This window comes from Coregonus clupeaformis, chromosome 28, assembly GCF_020615455.1.
Source record: "Coregonus clupeaformis isolate EN_2021a chromosome 28, ASM2061545v1, whole genome shotgun sequence".
In the NCBI taxonomy this organism is placed as follows: domain Eukaryota; kingdom Metazoa; phylum Chordata; class Actinopteri; order Salmoniformes; family Salmonidae; genus Coregonus; species Coregonus clupeaformis.
The window spans coordinates 4,337,926-4,364,214 of record NC_059219.1 but is presented as its reverse complement, the minus strand read 5'-3'; the positions used below and the strand labels follow the sequence as shown (position 1 = coordinate 4,364,214).

General features: G+C 44.3%; 2 protein-coding genes across 11 annotated transcripts in view; both read right to left on the bottom strand.

The window, feature by feature from the left end:
* Positions 1-646: 646 nt before the first annotated feature.
* LOC121542550 (SIN3-HDAC complex-associated factor-like) lies at positions 647-6,516 on the bottom strand. Its single transcript, XM_041851949.2, has 6 exons — positions 6,384-6,516; positions 3,381-3,508; positions 2,624-2,723; positions 2,252-2,369; positions 1,855-2,005; positions 647-1,589 (listed from the first exon to the last, which is right to left on the bottom strand). The coding sequence occupies exons 2-6, from the start codon at positions 3,506-3,508 to the stop codon at positions 1,352-1,354; spliced, it is 735 nt and encodes a 244-aa protein (XP_041707883.1). The 5' UTR covers positions 6,384-6,516; the 3' UTR covers positions 647-1,351.
* Positions 6,517-8,356: 1,840 nt separating this feature from the next.
* Positions 8,357-26,289, bottom strand: part of LOC121542551 (DENN domain-containing protein 5B) — a 69,365-nt gene continuing 51,432 nt past the window's right edge. For 3 of the 10 annotated variants that reach the window (XM_041851950.2, XM_041851954.2, XM_041851951.2), the window contains 18 exons: positions 24,071-24,649; positions 23,084-23,315; positions 20,964-21,114; positions 20,637-20,730; positions 20,206-20,316; positions 19,376-19,507; positions 18,993-19,145; positions 18,480-18,561; positions 18,137-18,218; positions 16,396-16,524; positions 16,180-16,301; positions 14,309-14,454; positions 13,391-13,432; positions 12,326-12,632; positions 12,099-12,181; positions 10,688-10,814; positions 9,904-10,078; positions 8,357-9,524 (listed from right to left, as the gene is read on the bottom strand). In XM_041851950.2, the coding sequence (XP_041707884.2) occupies positions 9,341-9,524; positions 9,904-10,078; positions 10,688-10,814; positions 12,099-12,181; positions 12,326-12,632; positions 13,391-13,432; positions 14,309-14,454; positions 16,180-16,301; positions 16,396-16,524; positions 18,137-18,218; positions 18,480-18,561; positions 18,993-19,145; positions 19,376-19,507; positions 20,206-20,316; positions 20,637-20,730; positions 20,964-21,114; positions 23,084-23,315; positions 24,071-24,649 (2,931 nt within the window). In that variant the 3' untranslated portion in view covers positions 8,357-9,340. The remainder of the gene's footprint in view (positions 9,525-9,903; positions 10,079-10,687; positions 10,815-12,098; positions 12,182-12,325; positions 12,633-13,390; positions 13,433-14,308; positions 14,455-16,179; positions 16,302-16,395; positions 16,525-18,136; positions 18,219-18,479; positions 18,562-18,992; positions 19,146-19,375; positions 19,508-20,205; positions 20,317-20,636; positions 20,731-20,963; positions 21,115-23,083; positions 23,316-24,070; positions 24,650-26,289) is intronic. The other 7 variants (XM_041851956.2, XM_041851960.2, XM_041851957.2 and 4 more) reach the window with 5 other exon arrangements.

The following is a 26,289-nucleotide window of genomic DNA, read 5'->3' as shown; positions in this document are numbered from 1 at the left end:
AACAGAGGAAAAGTGACATACACAAATAGAGTTGTTATTTCACCCAAGGTCATCATGCAAAAGATGTAGACATATTTGTACAACCAAGTCCTGCATTTGTACAACCAAGTCCTGCATTTGTCCAACCAAGTCCCTAAAGGCTTCAAAATTAAAGCACAAGACCCAATTAAAAAGGGCATCAAAACTCTCAATAGGAGAAAACCAGGGAAGCTTTTTGGTTGGCCCACTCAGCCAGGCTTTTCTTGACATCATTAGAGGGTCCATAGGCCTAGTTCCATTTAGCACCATAGCCCCTTCCCAGTTAGCCTGAACCCTGTTAGTGTTGACAGAACTGAAAGGAATAAAGCATCTACTCTACCATCACCTTCAGATATGATATTCTAAGGGGCTAGGGAACTAAATGGAACTGGTCCGTAGACTGAGATAGGAAGTGCTCAAAAAAGTGCTGCTCCAAGGTCAGTTTGTGGGTTTTAGCTTATATTGGTTCAGGTGAGGATTGGCGATTGAGTGCTTGATGGCACACTACAGGCTCCCTCAAACCTTTGAATGTGCTTTGTACGTACAGCCAAATACCTACTCCTATGACAAGAAATGTAACGATATCACTGGCCTTACATATTTACAATCTCAAATATTAAATGTAGACTGGAAAAAGTATCAATATAAACAGAGTACACCAGGTGCACAATCAAGGCTGGATATGACATTGGTAAAGGGACACAACCAAAGAATAAGGCTCTGATCAAATTCTTTAAAAACGCATAATTTCTTCCCACTTTTCACACCTCTGACATCAATTTGGCAAATTACATTTTCTACAGCTTTACCCTTACAATGTTAGGCGTCCCATCAGTGACAATGTTGAGTAAGGGATGGACAAGCAAAATAAAAAGGAGAGAATGCATCTTTTTGAAAGTGACCAGAGCCAGTGTGTGTGTATAGTACAGGACAGGTGAAGGCAAAGTGTTAGAAGGCTATTCTCTAGCCTAATGGATATGGCTCTATCCTACTAGAAAAGGTACAGTTCCAGAGGTCTCCATTTCTCATGCAGCTTTTGTGGATCCAGCATTTCATATTGAAAACAAATACAATATTCACAATCTCATAGCACTCAGAGAGAGAGAGGGGGGGGGGGTCCATAATCGTTAGGAGATCTAAAAGAACAAACCTCACCGCATCCTGGTACAGAACACAACATTTGATAAGTAGTCTAGCTGCTCTTGAATATAAAGCAATCCCAGAAGACCGTCTTGAGAGTGCTCCAGGACGTCATAAAATCCCAATGGTCTCCATCTGACTTCTGTAGAGTGCAATGTCATTTCTCTGTGTCCATCTGTGTGACATTACGACATCAAATTCCCACTGTTCCTCCCCCTCGCACCTCCTCGTCGTCTTTGACCTGGGGGAGCGGGGGGTTGTTCGGTGGCGCGGGGCTCATCAGGTTCTCTCTGCTCACCTGTGCTTCCTCCTCTCCTTCCTCTCTTGGCTCGTGCTGTCGTTTCTTTTGGCAGCAGGGCTTGTAGAGGTGGGGGTCTAAGAGTACCTCTCCGAAGCGTCCCTTGTAGATGATGCCACAGCACACCTTCTGCCTAAAACCCACAGAGGACGGTCAAGACAGCAAAGCACTATAGTGAGAGGGAACCAAAGCAAACAAATGTACCATGAAGGAGGATTAATAGAGCTATGGAGTTAATAATGGGGAAATGCAGCGTCTGAACCCAAACTGGTAGAGTATAACCTGGGTTGTATTCATTTGGGCACACCGTAGCAAGGCATTATGCAACAGAAAACAAGTGTTTCTCATTGGACAAGTTCAGGTAGTTCCTCATTAGATTCCACCAGACTGGCAATTACCTTTTCCAGTAGGTGAGGTCCAGGAAAGAGAAGACTGGCGAGTGGGCGGCACCTGGTGAGAGTTCCACGTCCGAGCCCTCGTCTGATTGGTTGCTGTAGCTGGGAGAATGGGCGGGGGAGGCACTGGAGGTTGTGCTGTGGGCATCAGAGTCTGTGGGGGCGGGGTAGAGCACAATCAATCAGAAACTCATTCATAACATAGCATCCATGGTTCAAATAAACATCAATAATATGTATTTTTGGAATAGTCAACAAATATCAATCAAGGTCTCTTGTTTCACAGCCCGTTAGGCAGGACAAATAATGGAGAGAAGAGTTGTGATACATCTACTTTTGAAACCCCAAAGTTTCCACTGCATAAGGCAGCGTAGCAGAGCACAGAGTATCAGCTGCTTACTGCGTCTCTTGAGCTCCTTCTGCACTCTGCTGATCTGGCTTGGCCTGGCTCTCCTCTTCATCTTCTTGGACCTCACTGTCGTCTTCCAGCTTGACCCTGAACCTTTAGCATCAACAACCTGTGACACAGGAGAGAGGGGGTGAGTGACAGAGCTGGATGGATGTCCATTTCCAAGGTAACTGCATGAATGTATTGAATGGCCTATTGGGCAGCAAACAGGGTGTACTGCATCTAAGGAGAAGCAGTTATTATACGCCTACCATTACATCAGTACCCCCCCCCTGTAATAGAGAGTTGTCTTAAGACATATGAAATACTGAGAGTAGATGGGTGTAGGATCAGGAGTATGGATGGATTCTGAGAGTTCCTTACATGATTCCAGTTCTTTATGGATCCGGCTGGGAGTTTCTTCCACCTTTTCACCAGGAGAACACAGGCATTACAGATCTCCCCAAAACGCACCTCACTCAGCCTGCAGGGACAAATTATAGGGGCGAGAGAATGAGGATTTGAGTCGTTTAAGGAGAAAGGTGTGCGTGAGCGATGACAGCCTTGAAGCTCAGCGTGTGGTTATTATTATCCCTGCTCCAGTCAGTAGGAGTCGGTCAGAGCTATTTTCTGTCAAAAGCTTCTCCTGCTGACTCACATCACTGGTTACCATAGCAATGGACCGACTCATACTGGCCCGGCCAATAGCCGAGAGGTAGAGTGACAAGGTGAAGACGTGTTAACTCTAAAAACGCTTTCAATTTTGGTTTCATACAAAAATAATGATTTAATGAGATGAAAATGGAAATGTGTCTTAGTTTGATAAATAATTGAGTATTTTACCCATGGAGTTTAAGTTATTGCATTGGGAGTTAAAACAAAACTTTTTCCAAAACTTAATGAATATCTAGTTGCATTACAGCAACACACTCAGTCACACTGTAAAAGGGGTAGCATAATCATGAGAATGAGTATTGACAAATTGTAAAACAAATACGATTACTTTAAATCTGACAGGAAGTCTAAAGGCCTCAGACCTCTCTACCCCCGGAGTTGAGCTGCAGAGGAAGGCTGAGAGGTGGACCTGCCCAGGGTCTGAGCTCCTGGGCTGTGCCAGTGTATAGAGGAGTGGTCCACTCACCCGAAGCAGCTGTGAAAGTCCCGCTCGTAGCGCTTGCTGTCGGTGAAGCGGGAGCTCGAGGACTTGGCCCGGCAGATACAGCAGCCGTCTAGGCTCCGGTACATCTTGGGCTTGTGGAAGCCAAACATCTGGGACATACAGGATGGGGGAATGAAGCAATGATAGCTTACACTCACATAGATATGTTTATGTAAAATATATGGATATGATATGTAATCTGGCCAGGGTTATGGATTAGAATGACATCTATTTCTTGGGGAGGATAGCCTATCACCGATTCAACAGACAGTATACAGGTAGGGTGACTATTCAAAAGTTCACTGTTCATAAGAGTTTACTGTCCCTGAACCATCAGTTTACAACAGCATGGAATAACAGTCTTCATAATTTACGCACATGGCCGTAATTACAAACGAGTCCACAGAGGTCCGGACCTCTGTCATTATTTCTAACTTGAAAAAAGGCCATTTTAAAACCGTCCCGCGACTCCTGTCTACAGAGCCCTCAAACAAAATCAACTCTTGAAGAATGCGTGCACAACTGGTAAATCGTTTCGTATAGATATGTCAGTCAGGTGGCTAGCTGCCGGCTGAGACTTCTATTGCAGTAACGTTGAAGTGTTCTGGCTAGAATTGCTAAGCCAGCTAGAAGGATGAAGTAAGAAGCTAATGATAAACAGAGCCTACCTTGGCAGGAGCAAAAAACAAGCTACTAAGTTCTCATAACTTTGCTTTACAGAGAGTAGGCTACTGAGAAAGTGATGTGGTGCTCAGTGGTGATGCAGGAGGAAGCAGAGGAGAGATGAAGCACTCAGAGAGGTTAGTACAGTGGTTCCCAAACTTGGGGTCAAGGCCTCATGTGGGGTGGTACCCTGATAAAATCTGTACTAATTAAAGTAGGAACTTTTTAAAAAGATGGTTTTAATATGAACATCTTCCCATATATGCCAACATTAAAATGCAAGCAAAACAGTTCTATAAATGTAATAAGTTTTAATTTCAAAACTACAGTGTGAATAATTTATCACATTTCCCCCCCGAACATTACAACTTTATAGCTAATAGGCTGTGTGTTTGTAGATTGACTGAGGTGTATGAAGCTACAGCAGCCAAGGTGATAATGGCCAGTGTCATTTTTGCTGTTCCCCAACTAGCATTTAAAAAAAGTTTGTTTATTGTATAGAAATGCACTAAATGTTTTGAAAGTTTAAACTAATTTACTAACCCCTTCAGGGCCTCACTAAAACTAAAGCCCTGGCAATGGCCCTGTTCATGCATTACTATGAACATAATACACAGTCATAGGCCTGCATCACACAATGCTTTGGAGGCGAGCCCCCTTCATGCTTGCTTGCTTGGCCCAGAGTTCCAGACAGAGAGAGAGAACTAGGTTATCATCCATCACCACGTCAATGAGACAGGAACAGGACAGCCTGGCCATAATCGCGACGCTGTTATGCAACCGCAGTGCTGAAGCAACGAAAAGCCATGTGGTCCCGACTCCCTATAGCAGGGATGCGGCAGCATCCATGTGATGCTCGATTGTCAGTGTTCACAGATCCGATTATGATGGGAAAAAACGACCGATTTAACGTGATAAAAGGGAGTTGATACATCTTGATTGAGGCTTTTTTTGTTGTTTTATCATGCCAAGGGTGTAAAAATGGTAAACTAAACGCGGAGAATTTAATACCTAAAAGGTTAAAAGATTAAACTGTAAAAGCCACGAATGTCGTCAACAGGACTTGTCATCTTTAGCGGCATAAACGATTGTATAATACCCGCTCTGACATAGGCCTATAGCCTAACTCAAATATGGCAACATGCTTCAAATGATGCAGGCGGGGCGGCATGGTGCCGACTGTACACTGTTTGCGACATCTACTACGATCAAAATAACTGTTTTGAATTGTTTCCGTCATCAATAATTAGATAAAAGGTAACAACCACTGCATTGTCGATCGGTTTTTAGAGTAACATTCTTTAAAAAGACTCGCATGCGTCGAGAATATACACTGATCGTCACCGCCCACCGAGAAAGCATGGTCCCCTCTGGTTCCCCTGCATCATCCATATTCAGACTATTTGACCACCTTACGAGTACAAATGCTGCTTCAACCAGTTCGTAAAACCACCCCAAAACAACAACTACTAGATACAAAGTGTCACTTATCACCGCTGCTGCTATATTGCATCTTTCTTTCCGAATTATTATGCGTCAGTGGGAAGGTTCTAAACCCATGGCCGGACTGTAAACAAATGCACGTTTTCAGAGAAGCTGGTTGCTACCTACTTTTAGGAAGTTTATTAATAGAAATGAATTATTAAACGGATAGAAGACCTGAACAGTCCATGGATGCAAACAAGTTACAGGATTGAACAACATTGAAAGGAGACCAGTGGCATGTTTGGCGCAGAGCCACACACCCACCTACCACTCAAACGACACCCAAAGTATTTTACTCAGATTGGAAAAGAAAAGGAGGTTAAATCACAACGAAATTGTTAACTCGTAGTCAAGTCTTCTAGCCTACACTATTAAAGGTTTTGTTGATGGGGCGGTATGGTGTCTTTTGAAAACGAAACCAGCCTATAGGCCTAAGTTATTTGAAAAAAACATTCCATATAACTATTTAAAACAGTGTAGGTTAGAATGGTTGCGTTGTTGCACAGAAACAAACATTTGTAGGACTCTTGTCCTGATCAAAGACTGAGCATTCATTGTCACCCGACACCAAATGCCAAGCAGAAGAAGAAAGGAGCGCGCATATTAACAACACGAATACCATTTCCAGTGTTTGTCATTCGCTGACAAACACTGAAATAAACATTAGTTAACGCATCAAAAAGTTTAACAACTTATGATAAGAAAATATGGTTAGAATGGCCTTTTCGAGATATTTAACCATGTTAAATAGCCTACATCCTCGAATAACTTCAGCGCATAGTGTGAAGATAGAATTGTCTGTCTGCTTGTCTATTTCAAACAAAGTAATGTCCTTACCTTGATTTATAGTCAATAATGAATGAGTTGTAAAGGTGATAAACGACGCCGTTGGTAGGCTATTTAAACTCATGTAACAATGAATACACTGTTAACACGCACACGGTTCGGATGTTGCCGTTTTACTTGCGTGTCTGGGGGAAAATCTCAATTGTATTTCCTCGCGTCCTCTCTCCTCGACTCCTTTTCAAAACCCATTGGAGGAAAATGTCGGAGGGGCGAGACCTCTGGCTTTCTCATCCAATGGGTTTTGAGAAGGAAGCGAGGAGATGAGAGAGGACGCGAGGAGTGTACAATCGAGATTCTCCCTGGGAGTATTATAAATGTTTACGCATGCGCTTTTGGCCACGCCACCATTTTCTGATTTTTTCAATCAAACCAATTTACATACGGAGCTGACGTTTTGACTGCGTCTGCATTCTATTGCCCATACAAGGAGGGGAATTACGCGGGAAATGGGGGGTGGAACCAGTTGCAATCTGTGCGCTGTGAATCGAAGAAAGGAGGCGTGACTACTCCAAAAATAGTGGCAGCATGTCTGTAGGTAGGCTACGTGTGGTACGAGGAGCATAGTAGATCGTTTTAACAGACAATTTTAAAATAAATAGTAATAATGGAATAAACACCAAATGAAAATGTTATTCGGCTAGAAAAGTCGTAAAATAACAGAATGTACCATGTATGTAACACGATTTGTTTTGGTAGTGCATCAGGAATCAGAAGTAGCTCAAATAGTAAAACTTCATATTGTTTACCATTGAATTCTCATGAGGATCATATGTCATCTCCAACCATAGAGGTGATCTCAGTATCACAATGGACATGTATTTTACCTGAGAGCTGGACACACACCTCCCAACCCATCAACATACACAGGAAACCGTTTTACATATTGAGCATGTTTTTAATGAAGTGCATCATAAATATCAGAACAGAACAGTGATCATTGACTCTTACACCGACATAGGACTCCATTCATTTCATGATCTCCTCCCACTGGACATACAGTTTACACATGCAATTGTGGGAAAGGAAAGGTTCAGTAGTAGCATTGCCTACCTAGTAATGTTAGGACAGATATTTTACAGATCTATTTATATAGAAAAATACAACCAGTTAGAAATACTCCCAGAAGGATTTAACACTCACCAGAAAATAACCACTTATCATTGGAAGGTTTGAGGCATTTATGATAAATACATAATTAGGGGTTGTATGTTTAGGTTCTTATTGCAATTGTTTTATATTCCAGTGTATTTCACATGTATCACATTGAATAAGGGGCTGGAACATTTCAATACCACACAAAGTAATGCTTTTCAAGATTAGGAAACTGTCCTGAAGTGTCCATTTGAGATCAACAATCACACAGACCACACACACACACACACACAAGAACTGTGCATGACAGAAACCAGGATGAAATTGAATACATTGACCATTACGATTTCTAATATAAAAATAACATTAGGAGAGCACACATACACTGAGTGTACAAAACATTATGAACACCTGCTCTTTCCATGACATACTGACCAGGTGAATCCAGTTGAAAGCTATGATGTCACTTGTTAAATCCACTTCAAATCAGTGTAGATGAAGGGCAGGAGACAGGTTAAATAATGATTTTTAAGCCTTGAGACAATTGAGACATGGATTGTGTATGTGTGCCATTCAGAGGATGAATGGGCGAGACAAAATATTTAAATGCCTTTGAACGGGGTATGGTAGTAGGTGCCAGGCGCACCGGTTTGTGTCAAGAACTGCAACGCTGCTGGGTTTTTCACGCTCAACAGTATCCCGTGTGTATCAAAAATGGTCCACCACCCAAAGGACATCCAGCCAACTTCACACAACTGTGGGAAGCATTGGAGTCAACATGGGCCAGCATCCATGTGGAACACTTGACACCTTGTCGAGTCCATGCCCTGACGAATTCAGGCTGTTCTGAGGGCAAAAGGGGGAGGTGCCCCAAATCTCAATATTAGGAAGGTGTTCTTAATGTTTTGTACACTCTGTACATACACACGCACGCACACACACAGTTTGAAATAGGGTCAGGTCAATGCCTGTAATTTGGTTGGAATGTCCATGCAATCCTAGAAAAGCCCCTGCCCCCCTAGGAAAGACCTCTCCAATCCAGCGCAGTGGTTGTGTCCACCAAGATCTGCTAACCAATCACAAAGCAGAGCAAAGGTCCAGTCCAACACAGTAGATGTGTCTGGAATGAGCCTACATCCAATCAAAAAGCTGCGTTGCACACAACTCAGTGTAGTGCTGAAAGCAGATGAGTCCAGTTTTCCTTGACCATTGTTGTCCAAATGATGAAGTGTCACCCACAGATATTCCCAGTGCAGAGACTATAGTGAGGCAGCAGGAGCAAACAGTCACTTTCTGTTTTGGTTTCCTTTTTCCTGGCCTACTATGACCCACAGGCATGCTTGCTAATGCTAACACTAGCTGAAGTTGGAGCAGGATCCAGCAGACACAGAGAGATAGAACACAGGCAAAGATAGGATCTCCATCACACAGGCTAAAATTGTCCATTGAAGAGATACCTACAGTGGGCTACACACATCTAGCACATAGGGGAAACATCCACAGGTTTTCTTTAAAAACAGTCCCTTCTTATTAAAATGTCAAAAATGATATTTTTAAAAACCACAAGCTAGGTAATAATAATACTGCATCATCACTCATCAATGATCCAAAGCCCAAGCTTCTGCTTTGCAGCAGTGGAATCAATTGCTTTGGTAGCGAACCGTCTCTCGTCTCTTTATAAAGTCCTCAGTCTTCACTTCTTACTTCCTCCCTAAAAGGTGACTTTTCCCAGAGCGAATCAGCTGAAGCAGGCCGCGACGATGGCGACAGTGAAAGGGCAAAAGGGAACAGAGCAAGGGGTTGTGGATAATGTAGTCCTGGGCTGGGTGGTTTCCTAGCAGGCTGTGTGGTAGGGGTTAAAGGTCGATACCCTTGATGAGCGAGGCCTCCAGAGTGATGGGGAAGTCATGGAGGGTCTGTAGGACAGCGATGAGAGCGTTGACCATGGTGCGGTCCCGCAGCAGAGCAGACTCCTCATACATCCGCTGGATCACTGGACACTCCACCAACAGAGGGAGCCACTGAATCAGCAGACGATCTCTGCAGAGAGAGGGAGAGAGAAAGAGGGAGGAGACAATTAGTACTATGTTTTCTAAACAGTTGCTTCAATGTCACCAATGAGACTTTTCAGAAGTGTGATGTTGATTCCCAATACAGCCTTCTGGATGCTTTGTGCCAATAACAACTTGACATCAGCTTTCGTAAGCTCAATCCTGGGCTTTACCATTGTGAGCCACACAACAATACTGACCCTAGGCCAGTTTCTTGGGTCTCAATATCACCAGCAGCCCCATGCATCTGTCTCAGTGTGTCTGAAGTAACTCGAGGGGATGTATGCAGCCCAATAACTAATGGACCCATGTACAGCTCAGTTCTGCAGCCCCATCTCGGTCTCACTGTGTGTGAGTGGCGCCCTCACCTGGCTCCGAGGCAGACGAGCAGCTGGAACTTGCCGTCCTTGCCAATGTTCCTGGGCGAGGAGTTGATGGCACTGACATAGCGACAGAGATAAACACAAGTCAGGCCCAGGGGCTCAGCCGTCTCCTGCATGTCCCCCATCTGGTCCGCTGACTCCATGTAAGCCACCGCCTTCTCTGTAGGGGGGAGAGGAGGAGATATGTTAGGGAGGTGGGGGCAGAGGAGGAGAAGAGGAAGAGGGGAGGGGACGTGGAGGTAGGGTCTACTGTAGAAGCACTTTGTAACAACTGCTAAAAAGAGCTTTTATAAATACATTTGATTGGTCGAGCTACAGCTAAAAGAGTATGTCTAGTCTACAGGGGTTCCCTCTCTTTTTCTCCCTCTATTATATTTGAACCTTTGATCTCTGCAAGTAAAGTGCTCTATGGAAACCATCATCTCCTCATATCCTTAACATTCATATCAGTGAAAAGCTGTGATATGAATATTAATAAAATGATGAAGCAGCTGTTTCATATGACAGCTGAAGCAGCTACCTGCAGGGTTCTTTTATTTCCATTGGGGAAGTACGGTATGCAATATCCTAGTTTTCACCACTAGAGGAAAGCCTATCACCTAGACCTATAATCATACCATAAAGATGGATAGAGGGTGCACCAAAGCACCTTCATAGAAGAAGAAAAACCCCTCAATCCATCTCAATGTATCATATGTAGGGAGAAAGAAGTGGTATTTCTAGGTTATTCCACTAGATGGCGCCAACGGTGTGTAGGTAGGCCACTCACCCACAAAGTCCCAGACAAAGACAGTCTTCTGGAAGAGGCGGGCGGACTTGAAGCCGTTGTGGAAGAACTGCTCCAGAGCCCCGACCAGACCAACCTCACCACACAGCAGGATGGTCAGACTGCCCCTCTGGAGAGAGGGAGAGAAGTAGGGAGAGGGAGGGAGGGAAGAAAGAGAGAGGGAGAGATTCAAAAAGAGAGATTTAGCGTCATTTCATTAACCTTTGTGACTAAAAAGGTACCAATTGTTGATTCTCAAACAACAAACACTACCCTTTTGAAGAATCAACTAGAAACAGCGAAAATGTTCAACATAACATTCCTTTAATTCTCCTCAAAGGATTAAACAACACTGTTCTCCTATACCCTCTCACAGAGTTAACCAGCATGTGACAGTGGAGAGCATCTATACTGCACTATAAAGGCCTTTTTCCTCTGAAGGAGGAAGCTACGGCTAATGCTATACTAGTCCTCCAGTTAAACTAATGTAGATGCTGAGTTAATGGCTCCCTCCAGGGGTTTAGACTTGTTTCAGTTTCAAGTTGTATTTGTCGTATATACGGGATATGCATGGTATTGGAGAAGGGGGGGATGGGGGTCAAGTGTATAAATTGACCAGTATAATAAGAGTCTGGTAGCAGCAGTTGTGATGTGTTCTAAGGTGTGGAGAATCAGAGCAGGTGGTCAGTCCAGTTCAAGTGTTCAACAGTCTGATGGCTTGTAAATAGAAACTGTCTCTGAGCCTGTTGGTATCAGACCTAATGCTCCGATACCATCTGCCTGACGTTAAGGGAGAGAACAGCTCGTGGCTGGGGTGTGTGGGGTCTCTATCTATCCTATAACAGGGGTCTGTTAGTAGCTGGGGCTCCACGCCAGCCATTTAGCCATTTCCTATTACTACATGAACATCCTCAATAGAAACAGCATTATACCAGAGCCATAAAACAGACTCACATAATGAACGCTGCCACCTCAGAGAGGGAGGGAGGGAGAGAGAGAGAGAGAGCAAGAGAGAGAGAGAGAGTGAGAGCACAAGAGTGAGAGAGCGAGAGAAGCCAGAGGGGAGCACAGAGAGAGTCATTCTACAGAGAGAATACGATTATATTTAAAGAGAGAGTGTGCAGACAGGGGGTTGAGCGGATTGTTAAGCACTAGAATGAGTTCATAGTGTTTATAATGAAAAGAGCAACTGCTCTCTGTCCTGACATCTTTCCCAGACAGAGCACCTCAGAGACTATTAACCTGCCAGATGAGGAGAGTGCTGCAGTAGTCAAAAACCTATTATACAGGCCTTTCACTGTCTGAAGTCAAATGAACAGATTAAATGGAAAACATGGAGCAGGTGCTTGTTACTTTTTTTTCTCTCAGTCGGTCTCGCACTTTCTCTCTCTACCTCACACACACACACACACACCTCTTTCTCAGGCTTGTGGAAGTGTTTGCAGATGCTGTTCACTGCCTCGCCGATGGCCTCCTGGATTTGAGCTGAGGTGGGCTCTGCAACAGAAGAGAGAAGAGACAAAAAGTGAATATCTATAGTTATGTCAACAGTTTGACAAAACATCTTTGGTAATGTAAATCAGGTATTGGTTATGTTACAGTGTGTTATGCTATGTCATGTCATGTTGGGGTGTTACTCACTGTATCCACGTCCTCCCATCGAGGTGATGCTGATGCGTCTGGTCTGACCCGGCGAATGCTCCATGTCGGGCGTGCGACACCCTCTCCCACAATCCTCATCTGCGTTGGGCAACGCCAGCTCACCAATCAGAACGCGCTCCAGACTGCCGTCGTCCACGCCTTTACCAAGCCACCGCCCACATGGGAACTTGTAGGTGTGTCCTGTGATCTCGTTGCGGACCATGACACAGTCCACCAGCCATTTAGCCAGCAGCCCAGAGTTATCATGACCCAACTGGACTGTAGTCAGCTTACCCAGGTTCTGACACTATAGAGAGACAAGAGAGAGAGCGTGACAGAGAGAGAAAGAAAGATCAGCATCAAGATGTCATTACATGTTTTTTCTATGTAAATTCACAATGATAACTCAGAAATAATTTGTTAACAACAACAGTATGACTGTTAATTCTAGAACAGTGTAATCCTCTATCGAATCTAGTCCTACTCATCTATCCAATTGATCAACTAAAAGTCTACATTAGGCCAATGACAGGTGAGTATTCCTACAATATGCCCTTGAATGCCACTTAGGAGAAAGTTGCATCCCCTTTCTAAACCTTTTAGTTGAAGGTGAGCTTGGTGCATTGAGTGATATGTATAACTGGTGCATTACATGTTTGCATAACATCATGTCAAGGAAATGTTAATGTAATGTAATGCTAAACTACACAAAGTGGCATTCAAGGACAAACACATACCTCTTCATTAATCTAGAACACCATTAGTACACTATAACCAACAGACGGTACACAGACCAACCCATCGTTGATGAAGCCATCAACCCAGAGAGAGAGCTGGGTCATATTCATTAGGGCACGACGTAGCAAAATGTTTTGCAACGGATAACAGAAAAAGGAGTGTTTGTTATTGGACAACTTCAGTCAGTTTTCTTCCGTTTGGTTCCCAATGAATACGACCCTGGAGTCTATGGTACACAGTGAACATTGAGTCTGGGATGATCCAACCGGGTCCGGTGGAGAGAAGGGGGAGGGAGAGAGAGAGGGAGAGGGGGATGACGTTTCTAACCTTGAACATGGCGTCGATGTGAGTGTGTGGCCTGAAAGCAGACTGGGGGAGATGAAGACATGTGTTAGGACATGATGGACGATGGACAGCATGAGTGGGAGAGGATGGATGGGAGAATGGGATTGGGTTGCTGGTTTCTAGTAGACTACCATTCACCAGGCTACAAACCAGGTGTGTACCCAAACCACCACTGAAACTGTGCAAGTCAACATTATCACTGAGTGGAAACGAATTTAAACAATTCAAACAATTCACCACCTTAGTAACAAAGCTCCTCTATTGAGAGATGCTCTACAAAGCTATACTGAAGAGTTAGCCATCACCCAAACTGCTCACAAAGTCATGAAGAGCTACCACCCAACACTAGTGAACACGGCACCACTCAGAACGGTAGAGACTATAAAAAGGCTCAGCAGGTAGATTCATGCACTTCCTGTGAGGAAGGAAGTAGGAAAGAGGAAAAACGGGAAGTCTAGGTCCATCCTCTCACTGTGCCTGTCAGCATCTCACAGAGTTAACTACTATTCAAGCATATTTCCAATATCTACTGGATTCAGCTACATGAACCCAACTTTTAACTCATCAACCCTGGCTCTGAGTGGAAGGCATCAGATCAAATAGTCACACACAGATAAATGAAGGGATGAATGAACGAGTGAATGAGGAGATAGGGGATTAGTAGTAAGTATGGAAGGGTAGAGAGTGAGTTAGAGTCTTCTGCCTTGTGAGACCATGCGTGAGTTCATGCCACAAAAAGAGATCAGCCATCCACTTTACCCCAGTTGGCACCTAACAATGACTCAGTGACGTTCTCAGCAAAACCATCAATCAATGCTGATATAACGTTGCAGCAGAACGTCACAGAGACATGAGAGGAGGTGTGCGGGCCCTGGCTGTGGGGTCATAGTTCAGACTCACATCAAAGGTCATCTCAAGGACGTTCTTGGTGATCTGCCTGACGCCCGAGTCGCCCAGCTCACCCGACACACACACCCAGGGGTTGGAGGTCGTCATGGCGTTGCTCAGCTTCTTGATGGGGATGATGACGGCACGGTATGGGATCACTGCAGGGACAAAAAAAATTGTATTTCAGTACCTCTCAGTGCAACACAGAAATAATCAATTTATTCATATATTTTACTATAAAACTATTGTACTATAAAACTAACTAGGGCAAACTAAATCTGGGAGATTTCAGTGGATTGCACTGCTTTAGAGTAATAATTTATTTATTAATTTTACTATAAAAAAGTATCCCAGTTTCCCTAACTGCAGGCAAGGGTTTCGGAGAAAGCAAACCCAGGGCTATTGGTGGTCGTGGTGTGTGTGTGTGTGTGTGAGTGTGTGTGTGTGTGTGTGTGTGTGTGTGTGTGTGTAAAAGAGAGAAACTTATCTGGTGCTGCTTCAGTGGAAACTGCTATGTGAATAATGTAATCCTGCTTTCAATCTTTGATTACATGTACAGTGAGGGAAAAAAGTTTTTGATCCCCTGCTGATTTTGTACGTTTGCCCACTGACAAAGACATGATCAGTCTATAATTTTAATGGTAGGTTTATTTGAACAGTGAGAGACAGAATAACAACAAAGAAATCCAGAAAAATGCATGTAAAAAATGTTATAAATTGATTTTCATTTTAATGAGGGAAATAAGTATTTGACCCCTCTGCAAAATATGACTTAGCACTTGGTGGCAAAACCCTTGTTGGCAATCACAGAGGTCAGACGTTTCTTGTAGTTGGCCACCAGGTTTGCACACATCTCAGGAGGGATTTTGTCCCACTCCTCTTTGCAAATCTTCTCCAAGTCATTAAGGTTTCGAGGCTGACGTTTGGCAACTCGAACCTTCAGCTCCCTCCACAGATTTTCTATGGGATTAAGGTCTGGAGACTGGCTAGGCCACTCCAGGACCTTAATGTGCTTCTTTTTGAGCCACTCTTTTGTTGCCTTGGCCGTGTGTTTTGGGTCATTGTCATGCTGGAATACCCATCCACGACCCATTTTCAATGCCCTGGCTGAGGGAAGGAGGTTCTCACCCAAGATTTGACGGTACATGGCCCCGTCCATCGTCCCTTTGATGCGGTGAAGTTGTCCTGTCCCCTTAGCAGAAAACCCCCCCCAAAGCATAATGTTTCCACCTCCATGTTTGACAGTGGGGATGGTGTTCTTGGGGTCATAGGCAGCATTCCTCCTCCTCCAAACACGGCGAGTTGAGTTGATGGCAAAGAGCTCGATTTTGGTCTCATCTGACCACAACACTTTCACCCAGTTCTCCTCTGAATCATTCAGATGTTCATTGGCAAACTTCAGACGGGCCTGTATATGTGCTTTCTTGAGCAGGGGGACCTTGCGGGCGCTGCAGGATTTCAGTCCTTCACGGCGTAGTGTGTTACCAGTTGTTTTTTTGGTGACTATGGTCCCAGCTGCCTTGAGATCATTGACAAGATCCTCCCGTGTAGTTCTGGGCTGATTCCTACATTAACATGAAGCTCCATGGAAAACAGTGAGAGGCCAAGGCAAGCAGACCAATTAGGACTATCCAAAGCCTACCATCCACCCTCTCCCCAGTGGCTGAGTGGAAAGGTTTGCTATGGTTGACTTGTGGTTGGTTATAACGTGGTTGGTTATAAAGTGGTTGACTTGTGGTTAAGTTGTTTTAGCTAGTGTGCGGACTGATAGTGGTAATGGCACCGGTGAAGTAGAATTAGGTTGTGGTAAATTAGTGGTTATATTATGGTCATAGTGAGGTTGAGTTGTGGTCATATTGTGGTTCTGTTGAAGTCCTACTCACTGATGGTGGTGAAGACGCTGGTGAAGCAGAAGTAGTCGACGGTGTTGAGGGAGAGCAGGTGAAACAGGAACTGCTCCTTCTCCTCCTCACAGCGTAGGAAGGCGTAGCGCTTATACAACTTCCTGGAAACAACACAACACACACTTAATACACGTTAACCATGGCTTAGACACGGTCACTGTGAATAATATTGCGTGTGTGTATATGCCTGCCTACTTAGTTAAGGCTTGGCGGGACAGCAGTTGTTTGAGGTGTTGTGAGAGCAGCTTCTTCTCCAGAGACAGACGGATCCAGGCCCTCGCTCTGCCCACATCAGTCTTTATCTCCCCCATACTCTGGATGTGCCTGAGAAAGGGAAGGCGGGTGAAAGTCAGAGAGAGAGAAGGTGATGAGGTAAGAAAAGAAAAAAGAAGAACAAAAATAACAGTGAATAACCAAAAAACTTGTGAGATATTACCATCTACCTACAGTACCAGTCAAAAGTTGTGACACACCTACTCATTCAAGGGTTTTTCTTTATTTTTACATTGTAGAATAATAGTGAAGACATCAAAACTACGAAATAACACATATGTAGTCATGTAGTAACCAAGAAAGTGTTCAACAAATTTTTTAGATTCTTCAAATAGCCACCCTTTGCCTTGATGACAGCTTTGCACACTATTGGCATTCTCTCAACCAGCTTCATGAGGTAGTCACCTGGAATGCATTTCAATTAATAAGTGTGCCATCTTCATTCAGTTGTGTTGTGACAAGGTATACAGAAGATAGCCCTATTTGGTAAAAGACCAAGTATATATATTATGTCAAGAACAGCTCAAATAAGCAAAGAGAAACGACAGTCCATCATTACTTTAAGACATGAAGGTCAGTCAATACGGAACATTTCAAGAACTTTGAAAGTTTCTTCAAGTGCAGTCATAAAAACCATCAAGCGCTATGATGAAACTGGCTCTCATGAGAACCGCCACAGGAAAGGAAGACCAGAGGATAAGTTGCAGAGGATAAGTTCATTAAAGTTACCAGCCTCAGAAATTGCAGCCCAAATAAATGCTTCACAGAGTCACAGACACATCTCAACATCAACTGTTCAGAGGAGACTGTGTGAATCAGGCCTTCATGGTCGAATTGCTGCAAAGTAACCACTACTAAAGGACATCAATAATAAGAAGAGACCTACTTGGGCCAAATTGGAGATTTTTGGTTCCAACCACCGTGTCTTTGTAAGACGCGGTGTGTGTGAACGGATGATCTCCGCAAGTGTAGTTCTCACCGTAAAGCATGGAGGAGGAGGTGTTATGGTGTGGGGGTGCTTTGCTGGTGACACTGTCTGTGATTTATTTCAAATTTAAGGCACACTTAACCAGCATGGCTACCACAGCATTCTGCAGCGATACACCATCCCATCTGGTTTGGGCTTAGTGGGACTATCATTTGTTTTTCAACAAATGACCCAACACACCTTCAGGCTGTGTAAGGGCTATTTGACCAAGAAGGAGAGTGAATGAGTGCTGCATCAGATGACCTGGCCTCCACAATCCCCCGTCCTCAACCCAATTGAGATGGTTTGGGATGAGTCGGACGGCAGAGCGAAGGAAAAGCAGCCAACAAGTGATCAGCATATGTGGGAACTCCTTCAAGACTGTTGGAAAAGCATTCCAGGTGAAGCTGGTTGAGAGAATGCCAAGAGTGTGCAAAGCTGTCATCAAGGCAAAGGGTGGCTATTTGAAGAATCTCAAATACAAAATCAATTTTGATTTGTTTAACACTTTTTTGGTTACTACATGATTCCATATCTGTTATTTCATAGTTTTGATGTCTTCACTATTATATATTCTACAATTTAGAAAATAGTAAAAATAAAGAAAAACCCTTGAATGAATAGGTGTGTCCAAACCTTTGACTGGTACTGTATGTCACATCGTAATGTACAGGTACAGTGGTAGGTAATTCATACCTCATATCCTGTATGACGGACGCTCGCAGTGATGGCATCCCTATTGATGACTCAGACTTTCGTCTCTCTGAACCGTTTGACACTGTGGGAGGGAGAAAGTAGCACACACATCTCAGCCTTGGCAGCGCTCCAATTCAAAATAAACCTATCAGATGCCACTGGAGTGTGAAAGGTCTGTAGATTACTTTTAAACACATGAGTTGAATTTCAAATTGAGTATTTCAGGGGATCATTGGGTATGGATAGTGTGTGACTGAATGCATTGAGGGTAGGAGGGACATGTGTTTTATGTCAATGCTGTGTATTAATGGACCATGTAAAGTGTATATGTATGTGTTCTTACCTGGTGACTCTGCCTGCTGCTGCTCCAGTTTCTCCTCTCTGGCCTGGTAGTGCAGCAGGTGGGACCACAGAGCTGACTTCCCCTACAGAGGTCACAGTTCAGAGGTTAAAGGTCAACCCACACACAGTTAATAGCCAATACACTCCCTAATACAGGAAACTCATAGATAACACTGCACTGCCAATAGCTAATACATTCACTAATACTACTAGACTATAGATATAAAGAGGATTACCAGTCAATAAGCCTAATAAAATATGGTCATATGGTTATTGCTATAAGACCTGATTAACCAGTGTTGGTAGACCTGACCTCTGACCTATAGCAGGTTCTTCCAAGTAGGGCACTGAGCATGAGAGTGGGTTTATATTGTAAATGCAATATCGTCATTAAGATAAAACCTGATTAACGAGAGAGAGAGACAGAGAGAAAGAGAAAGAGAGAGTGTGCATGTATGTGTGTGTGTGTGTTTCTGTTCAGTAGGTGTGTGTGTGTGCGTCTGTCTCTACTGACCTGTTTGACCTGCAGGCCATGGCTCCAGATCCTCTCCAGCAGGTCACAGAGGGAGGCGATGAGAGTGTTCTCCTCCAGACCTGTGATGTTGGCCTCCCCATGACCCAGCTCCACCGCCTCCCTGCCCATCTTCTCCACCAACATACGCTTAGTCTGGAGACAGCAGACACAGCAACATGGTCAACACAACATGACCACAACATGACCCCTACACATAGAATACAAAAAATAGGTTTGTAGATAGGAACCAATCCCCTCATAACATGACTACATCACACAACACAAAATTGGACCGATATACATTGGAGACACACAGCAACTGCAACCACAACCTGACCATTACTTGACCAATACCACAATATATTTTGCCTGTACAGACTCACCTTAATGCGACACTCCTTGAGTAGTCCCTCTACAAACTTCCAGTTGGTCTGAGCGATGACGGCAGGTGAGAGGTCAGACAGCTTGGGCTGACGGAGGTTCTTCCCCAGGCTCCGAGCGTCCTGCATGTGCTTCTGATGGAGACAGAGACAGAGCAACAGTCAGCTCTGTCTGTAAAACTCTACACCCAATATTAACCATTACAGATGGATGGAGGGAGATTTCAAGAGGTTGTGTAAGGGTAGGAGTGAGGGCAGACATTGATCAGGGAGAGGGTTGTGGTTTTCGGACACTCTTGATAACCTTTTAACAAACATTGGGATGTGGTGAGGGGTTATGTGCTTGTAGACAAAAACAAGACAAAGTGAAAATAACATTTTCTGTTAACTTATCCACAAAGAGTTGAGGCGCTAAGCCCATTTCATTGACACACTCTGGTGGGTTCACTCTAGTTTACTTAAATTGGCTTGAATCTGAAATGATTCTGCCATCTTATCTGATTTTGTATCCGTTAAAATTCAGTAATTCCTTTCTCAACTCTCTGCTCCCCACAGAGCTCATACAATAGATGATAAAAATAACTGTAAAAGGAAGAGGAGAGAGATGAGGAAAACAAGATCCTCTGCAGAGCCATGACTCTCTTCAGCGCTGTTGAATTTAACTAATGTGACAGGTGCATGAGGGAGCCACCGTGTGTAAGCAAGCAGGGATTGTGTGCGTGTGTGAAGCAGGACTGGAGTGGAGAAGTGGAGTGGGGGTTGTCTTGGGGGTGGGGGTAGTTTTGGGGGGTTAGTGGGAGGGACTGGGGGGGGTCCATCACTCCTCCACGTACCAGGCAGCACTCAGAGGCAGACTTTTTTGGTGGTTTGAGAGGTGGGGGAGACGCCTTGTCCCACTCCCAAAACGCCATGGAGTTCTGCAGGACTAGACACCCCTCTACCTGCTGAGAGGTGGTACGGCCCAACCCCAACGCACACGACCCACAGAAAAGACAGGAACGAGAAAAGAAAGGAAAAGAGGCACCATGCACATGAATGCACAGGACATTCACATAATAGAAAGAAAGAAAGGAAAATGAAAATAACTAAAAGAGAAAACAAGTAACAGAAACAAACATGACATCAGTTAAGACAAGGACGGACAGGCTTTGAAAACGGAAAACAAAGCGAAGACTCTCTCAAAAGAAATCAAATAAAAAAAGGATCATACAGGCATGCTATGGGACCAGAGGAAGAGGAGGAGAGAAGATGAAGAGGGAGGTACCTCTTTGAGGTCGTTATCTAGAGTCAGGTGTTCTGTTTGTTGTCTGTGGCGGTCTTTCCTGCGCTGAGCCGTAGCGGTACGATTGGACCACCTGCTGACAGACAACACTGTTAACCACATAAAAATGTATATAGACTTTACTCAACTACATATTACAGATGGAAGATTAGGGGAAAACATTTGTTAACGTGGACTACATCACTGTAGCACAACTGTAGCATATCTATTACGTTCATTTAGCCATTCTATGTTCAAACCATTATCATTTTTACCCAGAAACAATGCCTGTCATTGGTTGCCTCTTCGGTAATGGCATTATATACTCACTTGTTATTGATGGGTCCGACTGAGAGCACGTCAGACTGCAGCTTGGGAAAGAAGCCCTGTTCATATTTGCCCTGTCCAATCTTCATATCCAACAGGTGTGGGTGGATGGCTGTGTGGTCGATCTTCATCAGCCGCTGTTCGATGGCCTGGGCTGGGGAGGGAGATCAAATCAAGAGGGGGGATTTGAGTAAGGCCTTCTTTTGGTGTAACCTCTACTTGAGAATACATTCTGTACAGTGCTAGGACTAAACCTTTGAGTTCACTTTGAATGAAGAGACATACACACAAAGACACATACACACAAGTGCATTCACACCTACACAAACACACACGCACAGACCAATAAGCTGACACTCTTGTGCTCCTCTACACAAAGCTTGGCAGGACATCAAAGCTTTGTGTTTGTTCAATTCATTACAGGACATGCTTTACTGCTGTCCTTTCATCCTCCTCTCTCCCTCTCTCTTTCCTGCTCATCTACTATATAAACACCCCACTCTCTTTTTCTCGCTGCTTGCTCTTTCTTTCTCGGTCTCTCTTTCGGTCTTTCTGTTCGCTCTCCAAACCTATCTATAATATAATATAATATGCCATTTAGCAGACGCTTTTATCCAAAGCGACATACAGTCATGCATGCATGCATTTTTACGTATGGGTGGTCCCGGGGATCGAACCCACTACCCTGGCGTTACAAGTGCCATGCTCTACCAATTGAGCTACAGAGGACCACATTCTCTAACCATTTCCTTTCTTTCTTTAATGAACACAAGGTAGAGAAAACAGACGCAGTACGCCTCAACCCAAACCAACAGGCATCCGTCAATTAACCCCTGCTCGCGGTGATAAACAGCGCATCTGTTGGCGAGGTAATTTTTTACATGGCTTGTATTGGACCTTTTTTTGTCTAACAAAACCCTCAGAATGTATCTTCCAATCTCAGTCCTCATTGTTTATCAGACAGGAGAGAGAGAGGAGCACTGGAGCGACTGAGGGAAATTAAGCAGAATAAAATAGTTTCTTTGGTGTGTTTAATTGGGTAACTACACGCACCACCACCTCTGAAAGAGCTCTCCCTGAGCAATTAGGCTTTTACAGCACTCGCTCCATTAAAATCTGCCAATGTCGGGCCCTGTGAATTGACTCCCCATACCTGTACCACTCACGGATGTGAGCATGCACACACACACACACACACACACACACACACACACACACACACACACACACACACACACACACACACACACACACACACACACACACACACACACACACACACACACACACACACACACACACACACACACACACACACACACACCCTTTGTCTGTGAGAGTGTCTGGTCAGGTCTTTTTGATCTTAATTAGTGCTCATTTGGCTTGCCCTCATTAAGTCTCTGATTGCTGCAGCGTAGGCAAAAGGAAGTGAGGAAGCCAGACTCAGGACTGACTCAGAGGGGTAGGGGCGGCGGGGGTGTTTTGGGGGAAGCGTGTGGGTGTGTGTGTGTGTGTATATGCATGTGGATGTGTGTGTGTGTGCGTGTGTGTGTGTGTGTGTGTGAGAGTGAGAGTGAGAGAGAGAGAGAGAGAGAGAGAGCGTAGAAGAATGAGCTTGGTGGGGTGAGGCTTTCTTTGAGACAAAGACAAATAGGGAAAAAAGGAGAGCATCTGCTGAGTGGAGAGAAGTCTGACGTTCCCAATGAACAGATGAGAGGTCAAGAGGGAGGACAGGAGGATGAGAAGGAAAGTAATAGGATGGATGTGGAAAGAGATGGATTTATAAGGAGTCCTTTTAAAATGAGTCCTGTGTGACCTCTGTTAAAGCATGATTGGTATGCCAGCCAGGCAGACAGACTGATAGACAGAAGTCATCTACAGCATGCTGATCAGACAGACAGCACAGAGAGCACATTCTCATTCAAGCCCAAACTTTCAATTAGTCCCTCTCCTCTCTCTACCTCTATCCATATTTGTCTATTACCTACCAATTACCTACCAAACGACTTTTCCTTCAATTCCACCTGTCCCTCTCTATCTGTCTTTCTCTCTCGTCCACACACACACACACACACCCCCCCCCCCCTCCCAACACAGCCCCTCACCGCTCTCCTCTGACTCACCTGACTCCTTGAGGATGGTGCACCTCTGGTAGTTGGAGGACCTCAGACTTGGGGCTCTAACATTGTATAGACGAGCTTTATCGATACGTCCGTCAAACACACGGAGCAGCGGCTCCTTCTCCTCCCATTGGGACATGATCTTGTTGTCGATGAAGGTGGCGAACATCTGGGTCTCGATGAAGTGGGACAGGAAGGGCAGGTAGGGCTCCGGCTGGTCAGACAGGAAGGATGCCTGGAGAGAGGAGATATGTTAGTATAGACACAGATACATTAACATGCATGCACACGCAGGGAAAGATATGAAGACAAATACTGCTAGGTAGGGAAAGATACAAATGTAATTACAAAATGATATAGGTACACACAGGGACGGACAGAAATTACAAAATACAATTATAAAATACCATAAAGATCAATGCATCAAAATAAAATACAAAATACTTGTCTTTTGAAATGTATTTAATTAAAATACATGTATTTTGTATTTTAAAATACAGAAATACATTTACAGTAGCCGGCCCGAACAGAAACAACATTCTCAGTAATGGTTACAGAAACGTTTTACTTGCTATGACTGTGATATGTTGTTGTTCATCTACCTTGGTTGAATGCACTGACTGTAAGTCACTCTGGATAAGAGTGTCTGCTAATACTGCCCATCTGTGGGTGCACAGCACGTAGCGTAAACACACACCAACCAACTCTGTTTGCTGGCTGTTTGCTGATATGAATGTATTTCCCCAGTGATTTTATAAATGCAAACATTGTTATTGCCAATACCACGTCTTAACAGCTCCAGCTGTGTTCATCTTACTTATTTATCAAATTTAATATTTTTTATAGTGGATGGGTTTTACGAAATAATTGAATCCAGCATCTCACAAACATGGTAATACCCCAGTGGACTTCTATTATCACACAACACAGGCCTCAATAAACAGCCCATTAGATCAAGGTAAAATGTCTCTGTGTGTAAACCCATCTCACCTTATCAAAATTGTGCATCTGCTCTCGGTTGGTGAGCCAGGACTCCAGGTCCGGAGCGCTCTGGATGACGAAGGCCTCATAGTCCGCGAACATCGTGGTAAATCTGCTAGCGAACACCTCCCTCAGCTGTACATTCAGCTTAGCGTTCCTCAGCTCTTCCTCCTCGACTGCCGTCCTCCCCCCCTGGCCCTCTCCCTCACCCCCTACCCCCCTCAGGGCTTCCACACGGACCCCCGTTCTCTTAGCCAGAGCCTGGAGTCTTTCCAGAGTAGCGTTCCCTTGGAGAAGCTCCAACACAGCTAACTGCTCCCCTCTTAGGTTCCCATTCCTCCCATCATCCTCGAGCTCCCTCAGGGCCTGTTGGCCTTTCAGACCAGGGTGACGGGTAGAGACGGAGCCAGGGGTGGTGGTGGTGGAGGGGGGGTCAGAGATTGGAGGAGCGCCCCCCACTGGGGATAGGCCGTAGCGGAGGAGGACTTCACTGAGCTCCTGGATGAACTCTGGTTTGTTAGGGAACTGGGGGAAGTCCTCAGGCAGCTCAATGCAGTGGTTGTCAATGTCCACGAAGCAAAGGTTAGCCTGTAAGGAGAGAGAGAGAGGTTTGGAATGACATGGAAGTTTATACAACAATTATAACATAGCTATTGCTCAATAAATAGATACTCAGAGAGGGGTGTGTTGGGACTGGACATAAACAGATTGAGTATTGGGTAACTGGGTCAGTATGTGATTGACACTATAAAGAGATTGTCAGTATTAAACCCAAATGTGATATAATGGAGTTATTGTGACAAACCACCGGAATTACGACAAAAACCCTGAGCTCAAGGGTAGTGTGCCAGACAACACAGAAACAAACACATGCACATGCCTGCACACACACACTAAATCACACCCACAAATCCCACAAATCCCACAGACACACATAGAAATTCAAACAAACCTATCATCCCTACTGTCTTACTCTAACAGACACTTACAAAGCAACACAGACACACTCAAAAACCAACCATAATGGCAGCTTACAGTGGTAGAAATGGGCTTACAGCTTTCTCTCCCAAAGCCCCCAGTCTAATGTATCACCCTGCCGCTCCAGCTCTATAGCCCTCCTCCATCTGAGACACTCAGCCCTGGGACCGGGGAACAATGATACTGTATACTGCCTGGATATACAGTTGAAGTCGGAAGTTTATATACACCTTAGCCAAATAGATTTAAACTCAGTTTTTCACAATCCCTGACATTTAATCCTAGTAAAAATTCCCTGTCTTAGGTCAGTTAGGATTACCACTTTATTTTAAGAATTTGAAATGTCAGAATAATAGTAGAGAGAATGATTTATTTCAGCTTTTATTTCTTTCATCACATTCCCAGTGGGTCAGAGGTTTACATACACTCAATTAGTATTTGGTAGCATTGCCTTTAAATTGTTTCACTTGGGTCAAACGTTTCAGGTAGCCTTACACAAGCTTCCCACAATAAATTTGGTGAATTTTGGCCCATTCCTCCTGACAGAGCTGGTGTAACTGAGTCAGGTTTGTAGGCCTCCTTGCTCGCACATGCTTTTTCAGTTCTGCCCACAAATGTTCTATAGGATTGAGGTCAGGGCTTTGTGATGTCTTGAGATGTTGCTTCAATATATCCACATAATTTTCCTTCCATGATGCCATCTATTTTGTGAAGTGCACCAGTCCCTCCTGCAGCAAAGCACCCCCACAGCATGATGCTGCCACCCCCGTGCTTCACGGTTGGGATAGTGTTCTTCGGCTTGCAAGAGCCTCCTTTTTCCTCCAAACATAACGATGGTCATTATGGCCAAACAGTTATATTTTTGTTTCATCAGACCAGAGGACATTTCAACAACAAGTACGATCTTTGTCCCCATGTGGAGTTGCAAACCTTAGTCTGGCTTTTTTATGGCGGTTTTGGAGCAGTGGCTTCTTCCTTGCTGAGCGGCCTTTCAGGTTATGTCGATTTAGGACTCGTTTTACTGTGGATATAGATACTTTTGTACCGGTTTCCTCCAGCATCTTCACAAGGTCCTTTGTTGTTGTTCTGGGATTGATTTGCACTTTTCACACGAAAGTACGTTCATCTCTAGGAGACAGAGCGCGTCTCGTTCCTGAGCGGTTTGACGGCTGCGTGTTCCCATGGTGTTTATACTTGCGTACTATTGTTTGTACAGATGAACGTGGTACCTTCAGGAGTTTGGAAATTGC

What these genes read in the sequence shown, in the direction of transcription:
- LOC121542550 (XM_041851949.2), bottom strand. Translation starts at nt 3,508, where the DNA reads ATGTTTGGCTTCCACAAGCCCAAGATGTACCGGAGCCTAGACGGCTGC. An exon ending in CCATAAAGAACTGGAATCAT is followed by an intron (nt 2,370 to 2,623) that starts GTAAGGAACTCT and finishes CCTGTGTCACAG; the next exon opens with GTTGTTGATGCTAAAGGTTC. An exon ending in GACCTCACCTACTGGAAAAG is followed by an intron (nt 1,590 to 1,854) that starts GTAATTGCCAGT and finishes TGTGGGTTTTAG; the next exon opens with GCAGAAGGTGTGCTGTGGCA.